The 26,183-nt window shown below is 36.2% G+C and overlaps 1 protein-coding gene across 2 annotated transcripts in view; it reads right to left on the bottom strand.

The window, feature by feature from the left end:
• LOC114649383 (interphotoreceptor matrix proteoglycan 1) overlaps positions 1-26,183 on the bottom strand; it is a 176,159-nt gene that overhangs the window by 53,042 nt on the left and 96,934 nt on the right. For both annotated transcript variants that reach the window (XM_051925550.1, XM_051925551.1), the window contains exons 9-12: positions 13,899-14,155; positions 13,102-13,160; positions 10,212-10,884; positions 5,862-6,739 (exon numbers count right to left, since the gene is read on the bottom strand). In XM_051925550.1, the coding sequence (XP_051781510.1) occupies positions 5,862-6,739; positions 10,212-10,884; positions 13,102-13,160; positions 13,899-14,155 (1,867 nt within the window). The remainder of the gene's footprint in view (positions 1-5,861; positions 6,740-10,211; positions 10,885-13,101; positions 13,161-13,898; positions 14,156-26,183) is intronic.

Genomic DNA, 26,183 nt, shown 5'->3' with positions numbered 1-26,183 from the left:
AGGAAAAGTCATCCCAGATGGAGGATCGCAGGAATCGTGGGAAAGAGGGGTCCTTTCATTGGATTGGCTGGCCCAGCACTGTTTCAGCCTTGGAATGGCCAAATGGGGGAGGCAGCTTGAAGGATGAGGTCTCCAGGACTCTACACAAATCCAAATCTTATTATGGGATATATCATCTACTGTTAAATTCTGCTCTGTACTTCTAAAATGTATATTTTTTTATTTCTTACTATATTGAGGAATTGTTCTGTTCTGTGTACTGCATTGTATTGCATTGACCCCCTTCTTTTGACACCCACTGCACGCCCAACCTACCTGGAAAGGGGTCTCTCTTTGAACTGCCTTTCCCAAGGTTTCTTCCATTTTTTCCCTACAAGGTTTTTTTTGGGAGTTTTTCCTTGTCTTCATAGAGAGTCAAGGCTGGGGGGCTGTCAAGAGGCAGGGCCTGTTAAAGCCCATTGCGGCACTTCCTGTGTGATTTTGGGCTATGCAAAAATAAACTGTATTGTATTATTGTATTGTATAGGTAATAGTATAATTAAAATAAAAAGTTTAAAAAGGTGAGGCAAAAAGAAAGGCTTTCAGGTGAGATTTAAAAGTAACCAAAATTGGTGCTGATCTAATATAAAAAGGTAGATTGTTCCAAAGTAGTTTATGGGCAGCTATTGCAATAGCATGGTCGTCCCATCTAAGCTTAAGTCTAGATCTCATCATGACCAATAACTTCTGGTCAGAGGACCTCAGTGACTGTGAAGGAGAATAATGGTGTTAGAGATCAGTAAGATAAATGGACGCTAAACTAAGCAGGGGCTTAAAAAGAAACAGGAAAATTTTAAAGTTGATCCCTGTAACGAACAGGAAGCCAGTGAAGAGAAGCTAAAATTGGTGTGATATGACTCTGTTTTCGTGTTCCTGTTAGAGGCCTGGCAGTAGCATTTTGGACTAGAAGAAGAGGAACAAGGGATGATTGATTAACTCCAGTGAATTATAAGTCGCAATAGTCAAGCCAAGAAGAGACAAATGCATGTATTAGCACTGAGAACTCAATTCATGCATTTATTTCTAGTAAGATTGACTACTGCAATGAGGTGTTCATTGGCTGTTCAAATTGTTCTTTATTGATCTTTCAGTTAATTCAAAATATGACTGCAAGAATTATTACAAGAAACAAGAAAATCCAAACACATAAATCCAATTCTTAAGTCCTTATACCTGATCCCAGGTATGTTTAGGGCAGATTTAAAAAAATCCTTCTTTTAACTTAGAAAGTCTTAAATAGCCAAGGTCCTGCTTACTTATCTGACATTCTCACTACTTTCAAACCAGACTGCGCATTAAGATTGCAAGATGCTGGTCTGCTTATGATTCCAAGAATTAATAAAATAACAGTGGGAGGTCGAGCTTTTAATTACAGGGTCCAAAGCTGTGAAATGGTCTGCCTGCTACTATAAGAGATACTCCTTCGGTTTCAGCTTTCAAATCCCAACTGAAGACTCACTACTTCAGTTTAGCATATCCTGAGTAGAGCTGCTGATTAGCTGTGCATACTGCATCTCTGTTGTTAGTCATTAGTACTAAAACATAAGTAATATGATTTTTATAATCTGTTACTAACTCTCACCTATTCTGTTTCTCTTCTTGGTACTCACATGTGTTTGCCTGCCTATGGAAAAGTCATGTCTGATAAAGGAGCATCATCAGGTAGAAGGGTCCTTTTTTCAGATTGGCTTGGCCCAGTGCTGACTCAGCTGTGGAATGGCCATTTGGGGGGAAGGAAGCTTGTTTGCCCGAGGTCTTCAGGTCTCTGAACAAATTTGAATCCTTATATGTGATAGTTCTGCATTTAATAGTGATATAATCTATTCTTGCATTTTGCTTTGTAGTTTATACTGTTACTATTGTACTATTCTATTGCATTCCTGAGGTGGCATTAATAGATTGACAATCCAGCTCTATGAAGAGAATTACTTGTGTTCTGTTGTGTGTATTGTATATTTACCCCATTTTTTGACACCCATTGTCACTCTCTCTGAATTGCCTTTCACAAGATTTCTTCCATTTTTTCCTTACAAGTATATTTTTTTGGGAGTTGTTTCTTGTTTTTGTAGGGAGTCAAGGCTTGTTAAAGCCCATTGTCATACTCCTTGTGTGATTTTTGGGATATATAAGAAATAAATTGTTGTTGTTGTTCTACAAAATCATCTATAAAAAGGAAAGTCTTGAATTTAACTAATACCCTAAGCTGATAAAATAGGCTTTAACAGTGGAGTTAATTTGTTTATCAAATTTAAGGGCATTATCAAAAATCATACCAAGATTTTTTGTTGAGTGTTTGCATTGGGTTGTCAAAAGGCAAAGATTACTTGCAGGAGCACAAATAAGATCAGAAGGTTCAAAACACACAATTTCTGCTTTTTTGTCATTTAAACTAAGAGAATTTTCTGACATTCATATTTAATGTATTTCAGACATTCCAATAAAGGTCTAAGAAAATTTGATTTGATCTGTTTTAGTGGAAGACATAACTGTGTATCATCCGCATAGTTCATCTTCATAGCAATGAAAAAAAATAGCGTTTTTTTTTTTTTGTTTTTTTTTTTAAATTGATCATAAGGACAACATGTACAGTGAAAAAAGAACAGGCTCCACAATGATCCTTGTGGGACCCCGCAGGTGAAAGGGGCCAAAGAGGAGGAGAAGTTGCCCAGGCTGATTGAAAAGTTTCAGCCAGTGAGGTATGACCTGAACCATTTCAAAGTAGTCCCTTGAATACCCATAGACTGCTCAAGATGAACAACAAGGAATTCTCCAGTATTTTAGAAAGAAAGGGTAACGTGGAAATGGGTCTGAAGTTTGAAAAGGCTGTAAAAATATGTTTTTTTAATTAAAGGCTGCATGCACCACAGCTTGTTTAAAACAGGCTGAGACTGAAACTCAAGACAACTATTTATAATGTACAAGATGCTGGGCCCAACCACTTCAAAAGTATCTTTAAGAAGACAAGCAGGAACAATATGTAATGGACAAGTTTAAGGTAACTAATTACTTTTGCCAAGAAAGGGAGGAATGCAGGCTCAAACTGATTAAAAACAGCTGAGCAAGTAGGAGGAACCAAAGGGTCATCAACTGCGGGTGTAGTAATGTGGGATTTAATGTAGTCAATGTTTTCAACAAAAAAAATCAGAGATAATCTTCACAGACTGTTGGTGTCATGTCAGGCCATGTAGGAGCAGATACAACAACAACAACATTTATTTATATAGCACATTTTCATACAAATAATGTAGCTCAAAGTGCTTTACATGATGAAGAAAAGAAAAATAAAAGACAAAGTAAGGATTAAAATATGACAACATTAATTAACATAGAGTAAGAGTAAGGTCCGATTGCCAGGGTGGACAGAAAAAACAAAAAAAAAAACTCCAGACGGCTGGAGAGAAAAAAATTAAATCTGTAGGGGTTCCAGACCATTAGACCGCCCAGCCCCCTCTGGGCAATAATGGGTGAAGCATAGTGTTAACACTAAAAAACTGTCATAAAACTCTAGGTCTATGACAGTTATTTGAGATAATATATGAAAAATACTTTATTCTAGCAGATTTCACAGCTTCCTGGTAATTAGACAAACTGTCCCTTAAAATATCAAAGGACACGTGAAGCTTGTCTTTTTTCCCCTTGCGCTCTGCTTACCTAAAAATAATAATAAAGCCAGGCAATAAGCACATTGCAGTATTTTACAGGTGTAATGTTAGTCAGATTCTATAGACTGTATTAATTACACATTGGAGATCAGAATATTGTATCATTAAACCAGACAGCACGAATCTATAAGGCAAAAAAGATAAAGCAGCGACTGCACAACACGTGCTTACACGCAGCTGAACACAGAAAGAGATCGAAGTAAAAGCTTACCCCGTGTGGAGCTATATCAGTACAACTTGGTTAGGATTGTCGTCATCTACAAACTTAGCACATGTTATTCAGTCCAACTCGCTTCTCTGGCATGATAGCTGAATTCTGTAGCTAATATGAGGATCTTCCGGTGTAATAATCAGGTAGACAGTCATGAAATTAAGAATTGAGAGCAAAGTCTGGCATTTTGCAAAATCTATAAAGTATTGCTTTTAAGTTGATGCGCTATACCTTCTAATTATTAACAGTCCACACTGTTAACTTTGGACATACGCGCAATCTCCTGTCAAAGGTAATGTGGAGTTATTGTCTGCACCAATTAACCAGTCTGGGCATGATATGTGATTATATTCGCCAGGGCACCTATCAAAAGAAATAACCGCTTTGGTTCAACAACTACAAACAGTATGTACATTTTATATGAAGTAGTAATCTTTCCTCATTAAAAAATATTAATGGATGACCCTAGTGGTATGTTTGGATGGACATTGCACCCTAAGGCCCACTCACAACGACAGGTCTGACTTGTGGATCAAAGAGCACAGCAGTGGGGCAAAGAAAAAAACATGTTGAAGGGGTCCAGCTGTAAATTTTACTAATGAAACAAAACAGATCTGCAAAATACTACAGCTTTGCATAGCGCGGTTGCAGTAACACAATGCCAAAGTTAGCATGGGCAAAATGAGACAACCGTTCTTTTACAATTGAATGTCAGCTTTTGCCTTCAAATAAGACTTTTTAAAATAAATTCTAATTACATTCAAATAGCAGCATTCAATCTAACAGCCCTATTTGTCAGATACTCTACATGATATATTCTAAATCACAGCCTTTGCAATTTGCTAATCACACTGTTTCAAATCGCTATTTCAATTTGAAATCAATTAATAAAATTAGCCCTAGTCCTAACCTCTACAAGTTCTTAAGCAACTCACCACTGCCACTTTCCGCCTCTCAGATGGATCACGTTGACATGCAAGCTGCCATCATAAAGTGTCCCCAACAGCCAATGCTGAGATAGAGAGCAATGAAGACCTGTACTCCCTAGATTAAGTCTGCTCACCTCTTTCAGCTCTGCCAGACTCCCAGCCACAGCAACCAATTGCATCTTCTCTTTGATCTGTTAGAAATCTGTCTCATCCAGACTACCTAAAGGACTATGTCACTGCCTTTTAACTCTTCAGAATAAGAATAATCCCTCCTAGTGTTCTAGTTTTATTGTTCCTGCTTTGCATTTTTTATTCTTTCTTTTGGGGTGAGAGGTTTTTATCTGAGTAGAGGGAAATTGCTACTTCTGCATAGCTTTGTGATAGTGCTGTATTTTGTGCTCTCTCTTACATGTGTTAGTGTAGTGTGCACATTTTAAAAAAATGGAGATACTTTGTCAAGTAAAGTGTGATTGCCTGCATACTGACCATTGTGCTGTTTTCATTTTGGCAGTGTAACAGCACCACCATCTTATATAGGAAAAACAGATCTGATAAAGCAATATATCATTGAGTCATATGATCAACAAAGGCCATAGCAACAGAAAACAAGATGGCAATGGCTGTTATCAACTACACAAAGTGGTGCCAACCACAAACAAAATAGAAATTCAAAATGGTGACATAGTGATGTCACTGGCACTATTATAAAAATAACAAAAAAACCAATAACAACGTAACAAATCCAGGGTGAATAAAGAATTCTGCAAAGATATAAACTGTGATTAGTAACAGACTCAGTTAAAACAAGAATAATGTCATCATGATTGAGAACTTGAGAATTATTGACTTTAAATATTTTGACATGCAAGTTGTGTTATATGCACATCTCATGTTCTGTGTAACAGTTAATAAAAAGCCTAATTTGTGTTTAACAGGCTAATTCTTTCTTTAAATAAGCACTATATCTAAAAAAAATCACTGTACATAATTGTTGAGAAAACAAGTAACTAATGAACTTACCACTTGAAGGAATGTGTTTTCCAAGGATTTGTATTCAGGGGAGCTCTTGTTGAAGAGATCTTCTGAAAACATCATATTTGTTACCCTCAGGCTGAAGAACACTACCAGCTCCTTACCCTTATTTGTTGTGGTCATAGAAGGAGTTGTCAGATACTTTAGTGTAGAAGGAGTGGTTTCAAAAGGACGGTCCTGAGTGAAAGATGAGAATCCAGTGCTACTGTCTAGATCATAGATTCTTTCTGTTCTCTCAAAATCAACATCCTCAAATGCATCAGTAATAAGCTTTGCGTCTGTTGCAATTTCTAACTCATGATTCATATTAAATACAGTTGGTTCAACGTAAGTTACTGGCTTTGGATATTCTGTAGAGGAAGGTGTAAACACAACAGAACCATCATCAGGAAGGACATTTTTCATAATTGTGGTCACATCATGGAAAAAAGGCTCAGTAGTTTCTTCAATGGCATCTGGAATTTTCAAAGTCAGATTGTATTCGGGTGAAACCAGAGAATCTGTTTGTAATGCAGGAGACTGAGTGGCAAGTTCACTAGACAATAATTCATTGCTAATTGGAGTTATTGTTATAACATTGCCTTCATCTATCCATAAGTCAGTTGGCTCCATATTTATTACAGTATGTCCAATAGCTGATGATGAAGGCACAAAAATAGGAGATGTGATGTGAATGGTTTCGGTATGAGAAACAGAATTAGCACCTAAGTCTTGCTTATGAAGTAGGTCTGTTTGTAGGCTGTGAGTTGTTGGCATTATAGAAACATCAGTAAATGAAAGTACATTTTCCCTGCTGTCTTCAGTCTGCAACAATCCAGGGTCTTCAGTAAATCCAGATGATTCCAAATCGTCTGTAATGATGGCATCTTTAAAAAAAAACAGATAGTTACAAAATGATTTTGACTGCAGACAAAATAATAAATCTAGAAAATAACCCAGGGATTTAACAGACTATGTCTGGAAATGCAATGTGTGTTAATGATTTATGCTGGCCTATTACATTACTTCTCCTCACTCATACTTACCCCTTGTGATATTTTAAAACATATTTTGTGTCACACATTCCTACATTTTCATAATAACCATCAAAAATTATCAAACATATGTCATGTTTTCCCTGTTTTGAGACTTTTGTTGTTACCAATTATTTATCTATTTAATTGAAAGCAACCTGTTTGATTCTAAACTTAGATTTACTCAATCTTAAATCGAAGGAGTTTATGCCAAAATTGTAAAGGCCACAGTTTGCTCCTTAATTATCTGATAATTGTACTTTTGGAAGATGATCAGCTGTAAATGATTTAGTCTCACGACTTTTATTACATGTACGAAGACTTTCTTATGCATGAATTCTCAGTCTATTAACTGAGGAGGAAGGAGGGGAATTCATTAAAGGATGCACACCACCTTCAAAGTGGAGACCTTACTTTTTTATTTTTGGTGGCACTTTACATTTTTTTCTGTTGTTACTTTCCTAATTCCTTCCAAAAAACTAGTTAACCTGATGGCTGACTTATTATAAACAAATCAGTTGCCTCAGGAAGTACAAGATGATGCTGGAAATTATTAGTGGTTCTGCACTGAAATGTGCTGCATCAGAATGACATATCTTTTCTAACTTTGCATTCACCAAATTAGAAAAAATACACAATTAAGGAAAGACTTGACTGGAGACATTCAATGTTCATGTCCTTCTTATAAAATTAGTGGCACATCATATGTTTTCAGTAATGGCCTTTACAGCACTTGATTGCATCAATGTACACTCATTGGCACTTTTAAATAATATCAAAAAGATTCAAAGCAAGACAGACTTGAGTTAACGTATGTTTGTGTGTAAGGCCATAAAATTCTGTCATGTTTGTTTATAAAATATTCAGATGTGGTTTCCTGTTCCAGACTGCCTCCTTCAAAGAAACAATGCCTTGGCCAGAAACCTGAGCAGAACAGACATGGTCTCTTAAGCAATCAATACTAGACTATACCAGAGAAGCTACTGGACTGAACCAACAATCCATTAGGGGACAAATGTTAGCAAGTTAAATCATTTCAAAACAAATGTCCATTAAAATTAGATTTAGTAAATCAACCCAACTAGAACTGGTTTAAAATGGGTTCAAAGGTAGGAGTTCACCAACCGACAAAAGAGCTGTTTGTCACGTGTACAACCTGACATTCTGTTTACATCTCTAAGGTTGGGACAAGGGAATTCCAACAGTCAGAGGTGCCACTTTTGTTTTTGTTTTTTTTTTGGAAGTGAAAGTCCTTAGATAGATAGATAGATAGATAGATAGATAGATAGATAGATAGATAGATAGATAGATAGATAGATAGATAGATAGATAGATAGATAGATAGATAGATAGATAGATAGATAGATAGATATTATAAGTGAATCTTCCTATTTGATGTCCTTTGGTGTCATTACTATAAAATCTGCCATTGGCTCATTCCTTTTCCACAGAAGTGGGAAGTTTTAGGTGCAAGTCACCTCCTGCACAGTGTATGTTATAACATAAACATTATTTTTTTTACATATTTTGTTCACTATTTGCAGATGCCCACATCTGCAATAACAGTTAAGAGTTGTGTTTTTTCTCCATTTTAAGAGCAGCCTGTTGCAAAGGACATATAATGTTAGCAAAGATGGTTTACAGCTCCCGGAGTCCTAGGTTCAAATTTCTGACTAGCTTATTACAGGTATATTCATGTTTGTATGGGTATGTGACAGATGTCTCAACTTCCATCCACCCCACAGTCACATGAATTAGGTTAATTTATGACTTTAAATTGGTCTGGAATGGGTATTTGTGGAAATGTGAATTATTGTGCCCTATGACAGAATGACTATCTGGTCGTGGTTCTGTCTATCACGCTATCTAATAGCACTTTTATCTGCTTAATATAAACAGTGCATAGTTGGTGGTTCAATAGACAGAAAATACATTTTTCAGGTCAGAACTTTTTATTGTCAACCTGAAAAAATAGATGAGCCTTTACAGCAAAGATGCTTACCAATAAGAACAAAATCAAAAAAATATATATATTCTGTTTTGTTTTCATTCCTGGTACAGTGACTACTTTAAATGTAATGATTTCAAACAACATGGAATTGGTTTGGAAATGGACATGTAAGGAAGATTATTTATAAATGAATTCCACATTCCAAAAACACATGACAGCAAAATTATGTAATGCATAGTGTATGAATGTATGAATAATAAATTCAATAACAAGAAATAGACAATGCCAAAGCCCCTAGATGTTCTACTCAATTGTAACAGGATCAGACTGCCATCCTGCTTCAAAGCATGACTCCTAATCAAGGGCATATTTAGATTTACATTAAAGAAAATACTTTAAGATGGTCTTTATCTTGAAAAATATTACATCAAATAAAATGTAATTTCAGTAACAATGACATATAGATGAAATTATGCTTCATTTTTGTAGTTATCTTTTTAACTGAAAGGCAAACAACTCTCTCCTTTCTTAGCAGCCAAGTACTATATATCTGTTTTTAATTAACAGCTTGCTCACATCTCATTGGCAGCAGAAGAAAAAGCTAAGCTAACTGTGAATTTTATTGACTGTAACATCAACTGCTGTGACATTGCTCTAAGAAATCTTTAAGCTTTAACATCAGATTTAAGAAACACACTCTTTGACTAATAAGCTACTTTATTAGTAAAAGCGTATCTGTGGGAATGAAACAAATAAACGGATAAATACTCATACTAAATGAATATGGTTCAGTGTTTTAGGCTGATTTAAAATGTTTTTCCAACTGCTTAAAAAGCAAAAGCTTTCTAATAAGAAGTTAAATAGTACTTGGTGTTGTTCTTATGAGTTTTCTGAATGTATCATAGTACAGATATGAAATGATTACCTTTCTGCCAGTGTATATGAATCATAAGACCAGGGGTGGCTTGACTAGATATGGCAGAGATATCTGAAACAAACCATCTTCAGTAAAAAGTACATAGGTACAATCTATCATACATATTTTGAAAATGATATTAAGACAACTTATAATAACCAACAAATTCAATTAACTACATTGGAATGGACTTGTCTGTACAGTTTTTAAAGTTCTTACCAGTCATATACCAAACATATCATTTTATCATAAAAGCTCATATATGTATTGTAGTCTTGGAAAATTTAAGTGAGCTACAGTCATCCATGACACAGTACCCCCCATACTCACAGACTCCAGTGACCCTATATTGTATTAAGAGGAGTCGAGCATGCTATGTTATGTTATATGATACTCAGAGATTTATACTGTATTTTCTAGAAAACATTTTTGAAGACTAGCAATGTAATAAAACTTACCAGTTTCTTTAGAAAGAGTGTGTCGTTCTGAAGTAACATAACTAGTTTCGGATACCACTTTTATGACTTCTTCACCCTGAAAGTCTATATTGGCTGCACCATTTTCCTCATTAATGTTAGAGCTGCTGGTATCACTTCCTTGTGGGAAAAAATCCACCAATTTGGTAGGTGGCTCCTGGGTAACAGCAGGAAGAGCAGTGACAGACAGCCAGGATGATAAATCTTTTGTCTCATCAAATACCTCTAACTGATCTGTTATGCTTTTCTGAGGAGGGCCTAGACTGTATGTTGCAGTATCTATTTCTGTGTTACGTTTAGACACTGATTCCTTGGAAGTATCGCTGCCATCTGAGTTATGTGATGGCAGTATGTATTTTACAGATTCGGGAAACGCGCTAGTTGGCTGCTCTTCTTTAGACTCTTTTATATCTGCCCATTCTGGTACTTTGCTTGATGCTGATGGCATGGCACTCTGAAAAGGCTCTGCTAATAAAATGTCTGTTGTCGTGCTCTCTGTGACTTTTACTGTGGACTTCAACGTAGAATTCAGTTCACTTTCTTCATAAGTAATCTCTTGACCTGAAAGGTTAGGAAAATAGTCTACTTCGGGCAGCTGGCTGTCAACAGAAGGAATTTCCGAAGAATCAGCTAGTGCATTTCCAAGACTGGGATCCTGTAATTGTTAGAAAGAGGAACAGAATTTCATTACTTGCCTAAAAAAGTAAAATACTGCATTATGTGGTTTTTTAATCATATTAAAGTTATTAATGCAGATTCAACCTATTTTATTTTTGAAAAATATGTCTAACATATAATTTGAGCTTACAGGTTAGCTACCTGAGACCGTGAAAGAAACATACTGGAAGTATGCAGAATAATTGCTTGAATATCTCTTATAGTGATCATTTGTGTTTGAAAGTGAAATGGACAGTCAAGTTTAGGTTTGCTCCTTATATTATATATTGTGGAAGATCAGCCTCGTCATAGACAGGCAGACACCAACAGTTCCAAAAACACACACGCATTATTTACACTATGTACAATAGTCCTGCACACAACCCAGTGTCTTGCACCAAAAAATTCAGTCCCTTTCTCCTCAAGTCTCTGGACTGCTTCTGCCGCCTTTCCACCTCTCCTCCAGAGCGTTGTCTTCTTCCTCCCAACTCCGGCTCACTCATTTTAGGGAGGCAGCCTCTTTTATAATCACCCGGATGTGCTCCAGGTGCTCTCCGATGAACTTCCGGTGACACTTCCTGGTGTGGCGGAAGTGCCACATAAGCACCTGGAAGCACTCTGGGTGTCCCTGGAATTCCTTCCCCCCAGCACTTCCGGATGTGGTGGAAGTGCTGGCTTCCCAGGCTCTACAACTGTCCGGGCCCCCCTGGCGGTCCAGGGGAGGTATTGCCCCCTCCCGGTCCCTCCAGGTGTCCTGGCCGGGCATGAGACCTGGCCGTCTGCCACAATGTATAAATAAAGTAAGGCTGCAGCTAAGAAATACTTTCTAACTGATGAATCAATTGATTACCACTTCAATTAAATGAATGAGAGTTTTAAAAATATAATGTTTGTGCAAAAGTTTTTTATTGAATAATTACATCTTGCCTGAAGACAGGGTCTGAGTTGCCCTGAAAGCTTGCATATTGTAATCTTTCTAGTTAAACGATAAAAGGAGTCATTTTGCTTGATGTCTCACTACATTCATAATGGCTAACACAGTACAACACCCTAGTACTATTATTCAAAAATGAAAAGGTTTTATCCCCTGCACAATGCTCTCCTTCATAGCAATAGTACAAGCACACTCTAAAATTATATTTGCCATAAAAGTGCAAACCTTATTTAGCTTAATAGTTTCTAGGATATTTTCAATAAAACTCAACATAAAGAGTCTGAAAGCTGAAACCATTATTCAGTGTAGATATAAGGTGGTTAGAGTGCATTGTTTGATTTTATCCAATAAAATGGTGGCAAAATCACAAGATGAACTGAATCTCGCATTTTCTCACAATACTACATCAAACACAGGCATCTGTGATCACAAAAATAAATAAATACATACTCGACAAAAAAGTTTATAAAATATGTTTGATGTCTCAGATTCTGTGATGTTAAATGAGAATTTTTAATTTACATCTTGCCTGAAGAAGGGGCCTGAGTTGCCTCGAAAGCTTGCATAATGTAATCTTTTTAGTTAGCCAATAAAAGGTGTCATTTTGCTTGGCTTTTCTCTAATTGCCAAAAGAAATGGAAGAAGTGACGTTGAGTGTGAGTAAGAAGGATAGCGCCATTACACTGATGTGCTAGCTTTTCATGTGCCCCACATCACAGTCTGTGCTCTTGCAAGATGCAATTTTTTTACCAGAGGTGAAGCTGAAATAACTCCACATGAGTTCTTTGATCTTTGACCCTCAATCCAATTTACATTCTCTGAATTCACTATGTCTCAAAATGTGATTAATGTTATTCTTGGTCAATGAAGAGAGAGATATGTAATACATATCAAGGCCACAAACTGATAACAAAAGTAATTGGCAACCTACTCAGTATCACTTATTATTATCAACACTATCCATTAACTGTTACAGCCTTAGAATAAATACCACATGGCACATAATACACTAAGGGTTATGCATTGGTTTTTAATTATAAAAAGATGAAGTGAGGTTAAAAGCAACACTCCATTAAAGTAGGGCGAGTGGGTGCTCACTGAAGTAAGAAACCTGTCTAATGATGTTATGACACCAGGTATTTACATAGAAACTACAAATATCACATGCAAACAGTCAAAACAGATTCCTTATTTGTAATGCTTCATATTGAGTCCCAAAAAGAGCGAGACATTTTCAAAATCACCACAACTACAATATCATAGCTTTCAAATTAAACTTACACTTGCAGTGGCCTCAGAAGTCATGGGTGCCAAAGTTGCTCTCTGCTGATTTGTGTCATCTGTAGGAAAAAAACGTTAATGGATGTTTAAAAATATTATTATACAGTAAATATGGTTACATTACTCAGGATGACTAAGGACTGAGGGGTACTGAACAGGGATTACAAATTCACATTGCACAGGACAAATGTGATTACTTGAGTTTAAATATGTTAGGTTATAACTCAACTCAGTTGCAGAGTTTGTGAGCATTTATAGTAGGGCTTGAATGTTGCTGTTTTTTAGTAGCCATGTGTATTTTAACAAGAAAATTCCTGCATTTCACCTGAAACTTTTTACACTACAATATGGTGGAAAACATGTTACTATACCCTAAGATACAGTATGTTTGCCATCAGAACACTGAATTACATAATAAAAACAACCCCTTGCTTTAAATACTTACTAGTAACTCATGTACATACAGGATATTGGAAATGACATTATCTAGGTAAAGGAAAGTTTAAGTTTAATTGGAAGGAAGCATCCAAGAATAGAGAATTTGAGATTATTATTATTTAAAATGTATTGTTTCCTCAGACTCCAGAATCATAAATATTAATCATATTTCCTCTTTTGTTAAATTAAATCTAATTTTGTTATACTGTTGCTTAAACATGATGCAAATCTAGTTCCTTTACTAAAGAGAACATTTTTAGAAGTAAACATAAATTCTAAAAGCATTTACTATTTTCATGATGGTGTTAACCAAAAAATTTCAATATTTATTTACTGTATAATGACTAAACATGTCTTACCTTTCTGAAATCTAAGTGTGTTAAGATCCATAGGCACCAGCTTCTTATTATTACTCAAGACCTTGACCACCATCTCTTCCAGGTTAGCCATATACGAGGAACTTCCTGGCTTTCCCTGCTGCTTCACATCAGGGTCAAAAGCATCTTCATCACGTTCAAGTTTATTACCAATATCCAAGTCTGCATCATCTATTTTATTGGAATTCTGTAATTTGTCCTCAAACACCACAGCATAACGTACAGAAACGCTGCCAGACCTAATTAAAATGATACTCATCTTTAAAAATTCAGACAATATAAATGTTTAAAGAATAATATACTACAAAACAGAAATATACAGGAAACCTATGATATGCAAAATCAAAAATAATTTGAATTGCTCTTAATTTAAATACCTTTTAATTCTTTAACTTTATGCCAACTTTTCCTTCACATTCACTTTTTTGGTCTCAAGAAAATCTTAACATTTTCTAGTTTAAATGGAAGGAATGACATCCATGCAGCTTCTTCTATACCTGCTTTTGTCCTGTTCTCTGTTATAATGCACTACAGATTATCCAAACCACAAATACAAGGCATCTCTGAAAGAAAGGCCATGCTCACTCATGTTAGGTCAGTTCAGTTTCCTTTGGGCTGTGAGAGAAATAGAAAATATCTAGAAGACTCAGAGGAAAACACGGGGCCCCTTGCCAAGAAAGTCCAAGCAATGTGGGATTCTTCACAATGACACTGATAGTATATCAGACCTTTGGTAATAATGACAATAAAATAAAAAGAGTAAAATATATACCTTTCACTCTAACCATTTTTATTATCAATTACTGCAATAAATAAGATAATTTACAAATGTAATAATTTACAATGCACCTAATAGCTAATGCAGTAGCAACCTAAGTAGCTTGACAGAATGCAGTGCCCCAGAACATGCTTGCATTATAGTAACATACTATGGTAACACTTTAGTTTAGGTACTGCAAAAATGCACCTATTACTCATTTACTGTTATGTAACAAGACCTTAACATACACTTCTTTGGGTCTTCATAACACTTACAAAGCATCAGTTTTTAATGTTTATTCATCTCTGCAATGTGACCTACTAACAAAACTTTGGAGTGGTCTGAGGTGGCTTACATAAGAAGAGAGGCTGGGAGCATCCACTGATACAGCAGGTTGCCTCAACACCACACGATTTGACATTACAAATTTAGTACAAGATCTGTGAATACCACATATTAACAAATAATTTTATCATCATATCAATATGGCATCCTGCTCAGAGATGAATTAATCTATCTAGTGTTGTTTTATAAGTGTTATGAAGACCAAAAGTCGCTAAGGTCTTGATACATAAGAGTGAGTAACAGATGCATTTTTGCAGTAGCTAAACTTTATACATTATGTAAAAACTATTAACTATATCAACAAGGGAAATGATTTGTCAAAAGACTGTACATTAGGTGTAAAGACTATCGTATATTGGGTATATTGGTGTCGCTGCCGGTTAGCTACCCATAACTGCGGCGACTGTCACTCAAAGCGCTGAACCTATTTTATGCTCTCTGGTGTTATACAATTAAAAACAGCTGAAAATTTAGCTTGAGCCATTGCTAACCCTATTTGTGTAATTTCATAACTCAGAAATTGAACATGATCAGTATAAAATTTACATTTCTTTAATTTCACAAACAGGTGATTAGCTGTCAATCGTTTCAGTACCCCATGAACATGTTGAATATAGCTGTATAAGTCTTTCAAAAAAAATCAAAATGTTACCAATATAAACTAACACATCTAGACCAAGAATATGTTGTTAACAAATGATTGAAATGCTACTGATGAGTTTGGCAAGCCCATAGGATATCACCTTGTATTTGTAATACCCATCAGTGTTGTTAAATGTTGCCTTCCATTCATTACTTCCTTTAGTCTGATTAAATTATAAAGCACTTGTTAAATCCTACTTAAAGGAAATGGTGGAGCCTGTCACTTGGTTAAAAAGTAATGAGATAACTGTAAACTGTTGTTTACTGCAGTTTGGTTTAACTCTTGATAGTCAATTCGTGGTCTTTACTCTTCAACAATAAATCTATTCTATAGATTTTTCTATATTGATGTTTTGAATGGGTTAATGTATAACTTGTACATTTACATTTCATACTCTAATTCTTAATTTCTTTATTTTCCCATATTACACTACATATTATGTTTATGTAACCATAGAAGACCCAAAATAATCAGACAGATAGAGGATGGGATGACAAAGATTGCTACTAACTCTTTATGAAATAACCCCATTTGTAAATTCAGAGGTGGGGATATATATTCTAGAGAACCGGAACCGATTGCTTTCCTATCCACTGAAGCAACTCTCAGTTTAACATTTACATTTATGAGTATCATTCCCAGACTCTTTAATAAGGAAGCACTAATAAAATTCTCAACTGCACTACAATTAACCAGAGTGGATAACTGAATATTCTTGTTGTCAACTTTTTCAGGGCGGATGTTGTTCTTTGTCAAAAGGAGGGGTTGACGGTGGTAATCAACAGTAAACGGTGACAAAACCCACTGTTATGTTTTAGTTGCACTCTATTTTTTAGCAGCAAAGTTAACTTCATTGGTTTGACTGAGATTCCCTGCACTTGCGTGAGTAGAGAGGAGAAAACAATGGCAAAAATGGAATTGACATCTGACATGAGATACTCCGTGGATGACGTTTTGCATATTATTGCTGAATTGGACTCAAGTGCTACAAATATTCGAAAATGAATGTGAGGTACCAGCATCAGCTTATCGTTCCCCAGCTGATCATGGTGCTGAACAGGTTTGTGTAGCTGACGTACCTACACCAACTTTCACCTGGAAAGACCACCATTTATAATGACAAGATGTACAAACTAGATTGTGATACACTGTGACCATGACTGCTGACCTCGCCCTCCGCCCCGCAAAGACAGCCTGGCTATCAGCCTGCCATGCATTCCTGATGAACTAGTGGGCACAGCATGCAGCAACAGACGTTTTATATTGATTTCTGTGTTTAACCTTTGCTTTGTATGCTTTTCAGAGAACTGTGTTTTTTTAAAAAATATTCAGCCCTCAAAAATGTTGGTGCCATAAGCAAGTTTTGCCCAAATCCACTCTTCAAACATTAACTGAAAGACTTTTCATTCACATTTGCCCCTGAATTGATTCCTAATCTATGTACTTTGCTTTTTTTAAGTAATGCACTTTATTTCATGAAACATTGGTCCTTTCCCTTTATTGTGTTTACCTTTGTCCTGTTTCACTTCTACGCGGGCAGAGCCGCGGGGGATGGCTAGTTAGCTAATGATACGAAACTATTACCTTGAAAATCTTGTTATATAGAGATCAGAGGCAATTTCAGAAAGTTGTCGCCGCCAAAGGTTTAATTCCCCCTTTATTTTGTTTAATTCAAAAAACTTTTTTTCTTTTCCCAGGGTCACTTATTGTGATCCAAAATTATAAACCAACTGCAAAAAGGGCAGCCAGTCCAGAAAATAGGAGTGAAGCAGAGGAGAAAGAACAGAGTTAAGGTAAAGCGACAAAAAATCAAAAAGAGAGAACGTCAGTGACAAATCATTAACCAAAAGGCAGATCTTTTCTTTAATGCCCAGTAATCAAAATATCAAGTAAAGTGAGTTGCTAGGTTTGGTCAAGTCTCAGGTAGAAGTGAATTTTTAAGCGAAATCGTTATACTGGTGCATCAATGACATCACAAATAATGCAGCTCCAGTGCATCATATGAGAATCTCCATGGAAATGGATGACACAAATGCCACAAAATGGCACCACCCATTGTCAAACCAAAACACATACAGTATTGGGGTCTCTGGAACCCCAAACAGTGAGAGAAAAGAGACCAGCCCAACTAAACATAAGAGCAAATTTGATAGAGTATTTGCCAGTTCTTTTTTACCTTGCTGATTTTTATTTTGTTCCTTTTTGCGTTTGTTTGACACAGATCCCTGCCTGCCCCCAATACTGCTTTGAAGGGCATTTATCTATTTTTTTCCTACTTTCGATTTAACATAGGAAGATTGCTCATACTGTATGTATAAATCCAGGGGGAAATTTAATGTCTAGAGTTCTATCTAATATCAACAATTAATTCTATTGCTGAATATCACTGACTTTTATCCTCAGCAGGTATTGATATTCCTGGGTTGATATTTATTCAGCATTTACAATCCATCTTTTTCAAACCTGCACTTTCTTGTTCACAGTAGTGGAGGCAAGACAGGATCCAACCCTGGCTGAACCACACGAGGTTGCAGTACTATGTGTGATTTCTCTATAACCCTCAAGGCCTTAACCATTGTTAGCACTGACAAAAACTTTCTGGATTAACACACACAACTTTATTAGTTTTCATAACAGTTAAATAAAATCTTCAGACATGTCCAAAGCCATTACCACATCACAGTATTAACGGATTACACAAAGCAAGAAACACATCGATACTCTTGTGGCCACATGTAGAATGCTCTTGTTGTACATTCTTCCTTCCATTTCTGAATATACTTAGTAAAATGTAAGACTGTGGAGGGTCCCAGTCCTATCATCAAAACACTGAGCACAAAACAAAAATAACCTTCAACAATCTTTAGGCAAACTCATGCACATATTTATAATCATTCCAATGGAGACACTTGAGAAATTAACTTAGCACACACATCTGTGGGGAGTGGAAGGTAAATCAGAGAACCTTGAGAAAAATCCACATAAACGTGAGAAGAAAATCAAAACAACACACAGAGGAGGTGACCAGGCCAGAATGAAAGGCAAGTTTCCTAAAGCTATGAGGTCCCAGTGCACACCACTGCATCACACACTTTGAAAATACAATAAATAAATATTCAAAGAGCTAGTCTTAATAAACTTGATTTGAAAGTGCAATGTGATTCATTTTTGCTGTTATAGTTTTACATGAAGGCCAGAAGAAAATATAATACGCTATCTGACCAAATTAATGGCAATAAGCTATAGTCATAAGAAATGGATTTGGGTCAAAGACACATGTAATGATACAACTTGACTTGAGCAATTTTGCATCAGACCTAGGGAAATGGTCTTTCTGTATTAGGCTTTAGGATATTATGATACTACCATTTTTTGAGTAAGCCATCAGAAGTTTTCATATATTTCTCTTTAATTTCAGATTTCTGATCTTTCAAAGCTGGATGTGAAAAGACCAAAGTGGAACATAATTCTCACTTCCTGGTCACTTCTGCCATAAACCTTATTTTTACATGTAAAAAAAAAGCTAAATTTGTGTGCTGTGACTTATAAACATGCATGGAGAGTCAGCATTAATGCAGTTTGTTAAAACTAGGCAATATGTAATATTTTGATTTGAAAGCAATTACACAATAACACAAATGTTAGTCAATAGCATGGTTTGATGTTAGTGTTAATTGCATACGTGAAGAAAAGAAAATCTATCCAGGAATCAGAAGGGGATAAAAGCAAACATAAAATAGCAAACTTCCATTGACAGATGTACTGTGAACATTGGCTTTCATTACAATTCTCAGTTAGACTGCAAGAGCCAAATCCATGTGTGAAAATGGCCTGGTCACTGACTGAGTCTTACTTTTGATGACTACCAGATGCACATTTGTCAACGTAAGAAGTTAGAATCCAAATAATACTTGTCTTCAAGGCAAATCTGTGTGATTTCTTGTTGCCATGTGTTGTGGAAAAAAAAGCAGTCTGACAGCAACTACAGCCTGCGTTTGTCTGATTCAGATGCTGAGATTATAAGGACAGATGGTGCTAAACTGTGATTAAGCCTCATGAAAATGACACAAACTGTTTTATTCTGGTTATGGTAACATTATGCTTTTGTGTTATTATCTCAGCCTTTAACATTACACAAGTGATAGCTTTTTAGTAGCATTTCAAATCAGACTAAACACTGCTTTCAAAAATGTGGAGAGAAAGAAAGTAGAATAAACCTTAATTGAAAAAAAAAAATCATGGAATTATTGCTTCACGTGGTTACGTTTAAATGAAGAAAGCTTTATAAATTAATTACTAAGTTAACATCATCATCTAAATTATGATCACAAAGATCTAGAGTTTATCCCACTAGCAAAGGGTGAAAGGCAAAAACTAGCTGTAGACTGGAGATAATCGAATAGATTTGAGCTGCGGGAAATCTTTGCAGAGCAAAAACTCTTCGGCCTGCAAGACACTGCCCTCCTCTCCAAAGACTTCACTCACTTTGACAGACACGTTAAACTTTCAATCCCAGCTTTCATTCAGTCACCCACCCACATAACCACATCACACACACGTTAAGTCAGTTTAAACCTGTTAAATTCATTCCAGATAAGGAATTATAAAGCATATGTTGCAGTGAATTCATTCTGGTGTTATTATAATGCCAATGAAGCAAGCTCATCCGTTGAAATTAGTATTTTTTCTCAAGAAAATCCACAATGGTTGAACTCAATCATGTAACTTTTACTATTTAACCAGGAAGCAACATTCAAAATTCACATTGCAAATTAGCTATCAGAAACAAGTTAGCTAACAAAAATATCTGTCTAATTGTCTTGAGGAAAACTGGAACTGTGAACATTCATTTCAAATGTATGGACCAAAAAACAATACCTTTATAATGCCATCATTCCTAAATGTTTAAAAGACCTTTTTGACCTGCAGTGAAACAGTCCCTGTCATACAAGGTAAGGCGTCGCTATCATCAGAAACGTGAATCTTATCCACCACAATCTAAGGGCTGGTGCAGAACATTCAGGCCTTCAGGTCTTGAAAGCAAGCTACATTCACAACATTTAAAAAGTCATTATTTTATTAACTCAACTAGAATGATCAACAAGTATATTCTTCCATGGATACTGGCTAAGCACAAAAAAAGCTTTCACTGCTGCATAGAAAATATGAACACATAACTCCAGTTCTTAAATCCTTACACTGGCTCCCGGTTAAGTTTTGGGCAGATTTCAAAATCCTCATTTTAACGTATAAAGCATTAAATGGCCAAGGTCCGGCTTACTTGTCTGAACCTAGCATGACTTACAAACCAGAGCGCACATTAAGATCTCAAGATGCTGGTCTGATTATGATTCCAAGGATTAATAAAATAAATGTGGGAGGTCGAGCTTTTAGTTACAGGGGCCCTAAAATGTGGAATGGTCTGACTGCTACCATAAGAGATACCCCTTTGGTCTCAGCTTTTAAATCCCGGCTGAAGACTCACTTCTTCAGTTTAGCATATCCTGACTAGAGCTGCTGATTAACTGTGCAGACTGCATCTCTGTTGTTAGTCATTAGCACTAAAACATAAGCAACATGATCATTATAATTTGGTACTAACCCTCACATATTCTGTTTCTCTTCTCAGTACTCAAATGTGGCACTCGGTGCCACGGCCCACCTGCCAAGTTGTTTTGTATTAATACAGGTTTGCATGGCCCGATAAAGTGATAGTTTTCAAGGGGGTGGTACTAATGAAGAGAAGGAATCACATTGCATGACAGATGCAGCCTTTTTTTTGCAAATTTTGCAAACAACTTCAACCATAATTTTGACAACATATTTTCAACCATCCAAAGAGGCATTTAGACTTAGTAAAATATCCAGAGTTGTATTGCACTGAACATGTCTTAGAAAAGGAATAAAGAGTAAATATTTTTTGTAAACCAACTACACTTTCTGTTAATGTTAACAATCTCTGTCCACTGACTCGTTAGCTATATGGATTGTAATGGCGTTGGTTATCTTGATCCACCGCTTGCTTTTTTTGTCATAGGCAGTACCTCTAGCAAACACGTCTACAACTGACGTCTGACTCAAGTGTCCTCTAGCTTTTTCAGTTTTACCTGAGGACATGAAGGGTGCCAATCTTAGTTCCATACATTCTTGGTACTCCAAAGCATGTGTGCGGCTAAGGTGGTGCAGCAAATTGCTTGTTTTGCCACCTCTAGCCGACAACTTTAGCTCTACAGCATTTGTAGTAAATAATTGTTTGGTCCACATCCAACCTTTTAAAACCAAAGTATCTCCAGACAACAGACATGGCTCCTTTTTTCAGCAAAAGTTCTTCTGTGTCATCATGTTCAACTGTATCATCTGATACAGCTTCAGAATGTTCTCTGTCCATTTTCACCGCTCAAAAGCTCCAGCAACGCATGTACTCTGTTGCATGCGTGTTTAGCGGTGTAGCAGTGAAAAAGGTCCCCCCTTAAACAGTTTCCCGCTGCGCCATATTCTGAACGTTGTTTAGGCTATTTAAACCGGTATTGTGGTATAAGGGAAATCCGTATCATAACAAAAACAAAAAACGGTTTTCGGTATGAACCAGTATACCTCACAGCACTACTTGAGATTAAATATATTTCTCAGCCATCATTACAAACTGCATACTGTATAAGTAAGTGAGTAAAAAAAAACTTTTTGGCAGGAGTATTCCTTTAAAGGATAAGTGTGGTGTATTTCAAGTAAAAGTTATTTCTTCACTATTATGGTATATATTAATTTGTCACATAAAATTCTATTCTATAGTGAAGCATTTTTTTTTAATTTTAAAAATATTTTGTCTCCTCTTGCAGCTCACAATGAGACTCTATAAAGCCACATGTCCATATATGATAGCAAAAGCCTTAAAACTTACGAAATATTTTCATTTTGTTACTGAGTATTGATCCACGACTCTAGATTACACACATATTACAAAACAATGTATCCATTTTGTTTTAGGAAGAAAAAGTAAAAAGAAAATCATTTTTGTGAGCCATTTTAAAAGGAGACCAGCTTTAAGCCTCATGTCTTCACCAAGTTCCCTGTTTCTCTTACTCCAAGGTCCCCTTGCTCTCTCTGCTCTGTAGACAGCTACACAATCAGAATGGAAAAAGTCACTTTTATGATCGTACATATTCTTTCACTATACAAAAGATATTGCCTGCTCCAGTTGGATTGATAAAGCATGTGTGTGCTTCAGTAAATTCAGAGAATATTGAGCTCACGTAGCATTCAATGAAGTGTGAGGAAATGAGCAGAGACATACATCCTGTGATTGAACAGGAGAAAGCCTGAACAGCATATTGGAGCATACTGCCTTAAATTCAAGCCTTATCGTACATCCATATACCCATCAAATCATCTTTTTAACATGTTTATCCAGGGCCCACTAGGCCAGAACAATCCCGGAAAGGGTTTCAGTCTATTGCAGGGAGAATACACACTCACACACACACACTACATGGCCAATTTAACAATGACAAGTCAAATATATGTAAACAGGCTAAGGTTTAGTAAACTCACGACAGATGCTTTAACATTGGTCAAGTAGGCTGACATTCCTGCCTCACAGTGCCAAGTTCTACATAGAGTTTGCATATTTACAGATTTAATGGTATCAGGGTCAATGAATTTACACACTCAAAAAGATCATGATTAGCTCTTTTATTACCATATTGTCAGCAAGAGCGACTCATCATGCATTAAAAGAAAGTGTGGTGCTTCAATGTGCTCTATCGTAAACTCTGTCTTTTTCTGAGAGTTTTTTATTTTTTTAACCATACATGTGCAAGACACAACTTTGCAAAAGTGGCTTGGCTCTTTAAAAAAATTAAGGCTTTTATTAAAAATACAATGTAGTTTAATCAGCACAGTTCAAATTTATTATTATGTGTATAAAGTACAATGAAAGTCCTACGTACACTTTTCATTTTGCTGCCACTTGACGTGCATTTTGCTTTGTAGCTTATGTAAAAAAGCCACACATGTTGTAATGGGGGGGGGGGGGGGGGAGGGGATTGGGGTCAGCATTGCTTTGTCATAACTTCACAGGAGCTGCAAACACGTAAACAAGTATGTAAAATGTAGTTAACTCATGAATGCCGGGTTCCATACAGCCCCATTGCAGGAACAAAGAATTTTTAAAATAAATAAAACACGCTTCACTTTAGAAGACAATTTTATATAGCAAATTAATATTTACCATGATTGTGAGGAAATAACATCCATCCATTTTCCAACCCGCTGAATCCGAACACAGGGTCACGGGGGTCTGCTGGAGCCAATCCCAGCCAACACAGGGCACAAGGCAGGGAACCAATCCCGGGCAGGGTGCCAACCCACCGCAGGACACACACAAACACACCCACACACCAAGCACACACTAAGGCCAATTTAGAATCGCCAATCCACCTAACCTGCATGTCTTTGGACTGTGGGAGGAAACCGGAGCGCCCGGAGGAAACCCACGCAGACACGGGGAGAACATGCAAACTCCACGCAGGGAGGACCCGGGAAGCGAACCCAGGTCCCCAGGTCTCCCAACTGCGAGGCAGCAGCGCTACCCACTGCGCCACCGTGCCGCCCGGAAATAACATTGACTTGAAAAATATCAAACTTACTTTATAATGTTGCAGATTAAGGAGTAATTGTATTAACAAGTTGTTTTTATTTTTTTATTATCTTTCCTTATTAGAACCACACACATGCACATTGTTCTAATGTATATGTACTTCCCGCATTTCTTCATTAAAGGAAATGGATCTTGAATGGTTGGATTAGTTCCTTTGTTCCTTGTGGTGATCACAGCTAACAAGTTAGCATTTTCTTAAGTGTTTAACCAATACTACTACACATCCTATAATTTTCAGAATTTTTCAAATTAATAGAGGAGACTTTAACATTTGTTATTTACTTTAAGCTTTTGTTTTAATTATTAGCAGCATTACACTATCAATTATGGTTTTTTAGTCTTCTTCTTGTTTTTTGTTTGTCTTTTTTGATTTTCTTTAAACTGTAACTTGGTGAAAATGGAAAAAACACAAATTAAAATTTGGCAGGAAAGAAAATCTATCATTTTTATATACAGTATGTAACTAAATGTCTCTGTTGTATTTCATACGCTTTACTATTTTTTGCAATAAAAGTTCTATTATATTCAATTAGCAAAACAAAAAGGAATAATTGTGAACTTTTTCTGCTATAACGATGTAAACAAGATCTTCCCCACTGATACCATCCCAATACTGAGCCCAGCTCTGAAAAGGTGAAATTCCAAGAATGTTGTTGACCTGCCTGAGTAAGCCAGTGGTATTGGGCAGTAGTTAGTAAAATCCGTGAAGTCAACTGTCCAGTGTAGATGTATGCATGAAGATGTTCCTAAGATGAAATGATATCACGGCTCCAGTTTTGCACAACATTTCAAAGGAATAAACAGCTATGACAACTAATGACTGGTTGAAATTTATAGATGAACCTACAATATCTGAAATATAACATGTTTGACTTTCAGAACAGAACATCATACTATATGATTTTACTTCAGCTTTGGCTTTATTGTGTAGTGGGAAAAGTTACCTAAATTGAGTATTGGGCTTGCCTAACCTTAAACTGAAACACAGGAAAGTATGACTCACTCTCACAACTTATATGTATTACTTATATAACTGGGCAAATAGCATTTCAACATGGCTGTTCAAGTCGAAATTATAAAGTCATCTATCTATGCTTTCTAAATGCAGCTAACAGGTGTATCTTGCCATTGTGCACATAAGCTGTGAATAAGCAGAACAGTGCCATTCTGCTCAAGAAGTTATGGACATAAACTGAGGTTTTATTTTGATGCAATAAGTAGTAAGGACCCAAAGAAAAATAATTAAGTCTTATAAGATCAGTCCTGAATGAAAATGAACCTGCACTGCACAGCAGAAAACTAATAAGCAACAGCTACAAAGAAAACTATAACTCTTTGCACTAATCAACACTTGATATGCATTTATACCAGTTTTCTCCTCCTAACTTACAACAAATAGCATAAACCCTAAAATACATCTACTTGTTAGGTTTACTCAACAATAATACATACAATCCTCCCAGACTTCACATATGACGTAAAGCATTTAGGAATATGATCTCTAGCAGTAAAAATGTTCAGAGCATTGCATTTAATATTCTTTTCTGGATTATATCGAAATCTTGCTCAACCCTACATGCTAAAGACTGAGTTTTAGGGAATGCTGAATTTCATTAGTTTGTGCAGCAAACATTTACAAGCTGTATTAACTTGAAGAATTTCAAACAAGTGTCATAACTGGTGAGTACTGTATTCAGCCAATCCACTCTGTTTCCAGATAGTCCAATAGAAGTATATGGCCACTGACAATCCAGTCCCACACTGGAAAAACATAGAAGAGAAGAGCTCTCCTCAAGAGCTGATGCACAAAGAAGAAACATATAGTTTGAATCTGGGGGAAGTGCTGCTTTAATCTCAGATTCA

Source organism: Erpetoichthys calabaricus, chromosome 3 (assembly GCF_900747795.2).
Source record: "Erpetoichthys calabaricus chromosome 3, fErpCal1.3, whole genome shotgun sequence".
NCBI lineage: Eukaryota > Metazoa > Chordata > Cladistia > Polypteriformes > Polypteridae > Erpetoichthys > Erpetoichthys calabaricus.
The sequence above is the reverse complement of the archived record's forward strand: the minus strand, read 5'-3'. Positions and strand labels throughout refer to the sequence as shown.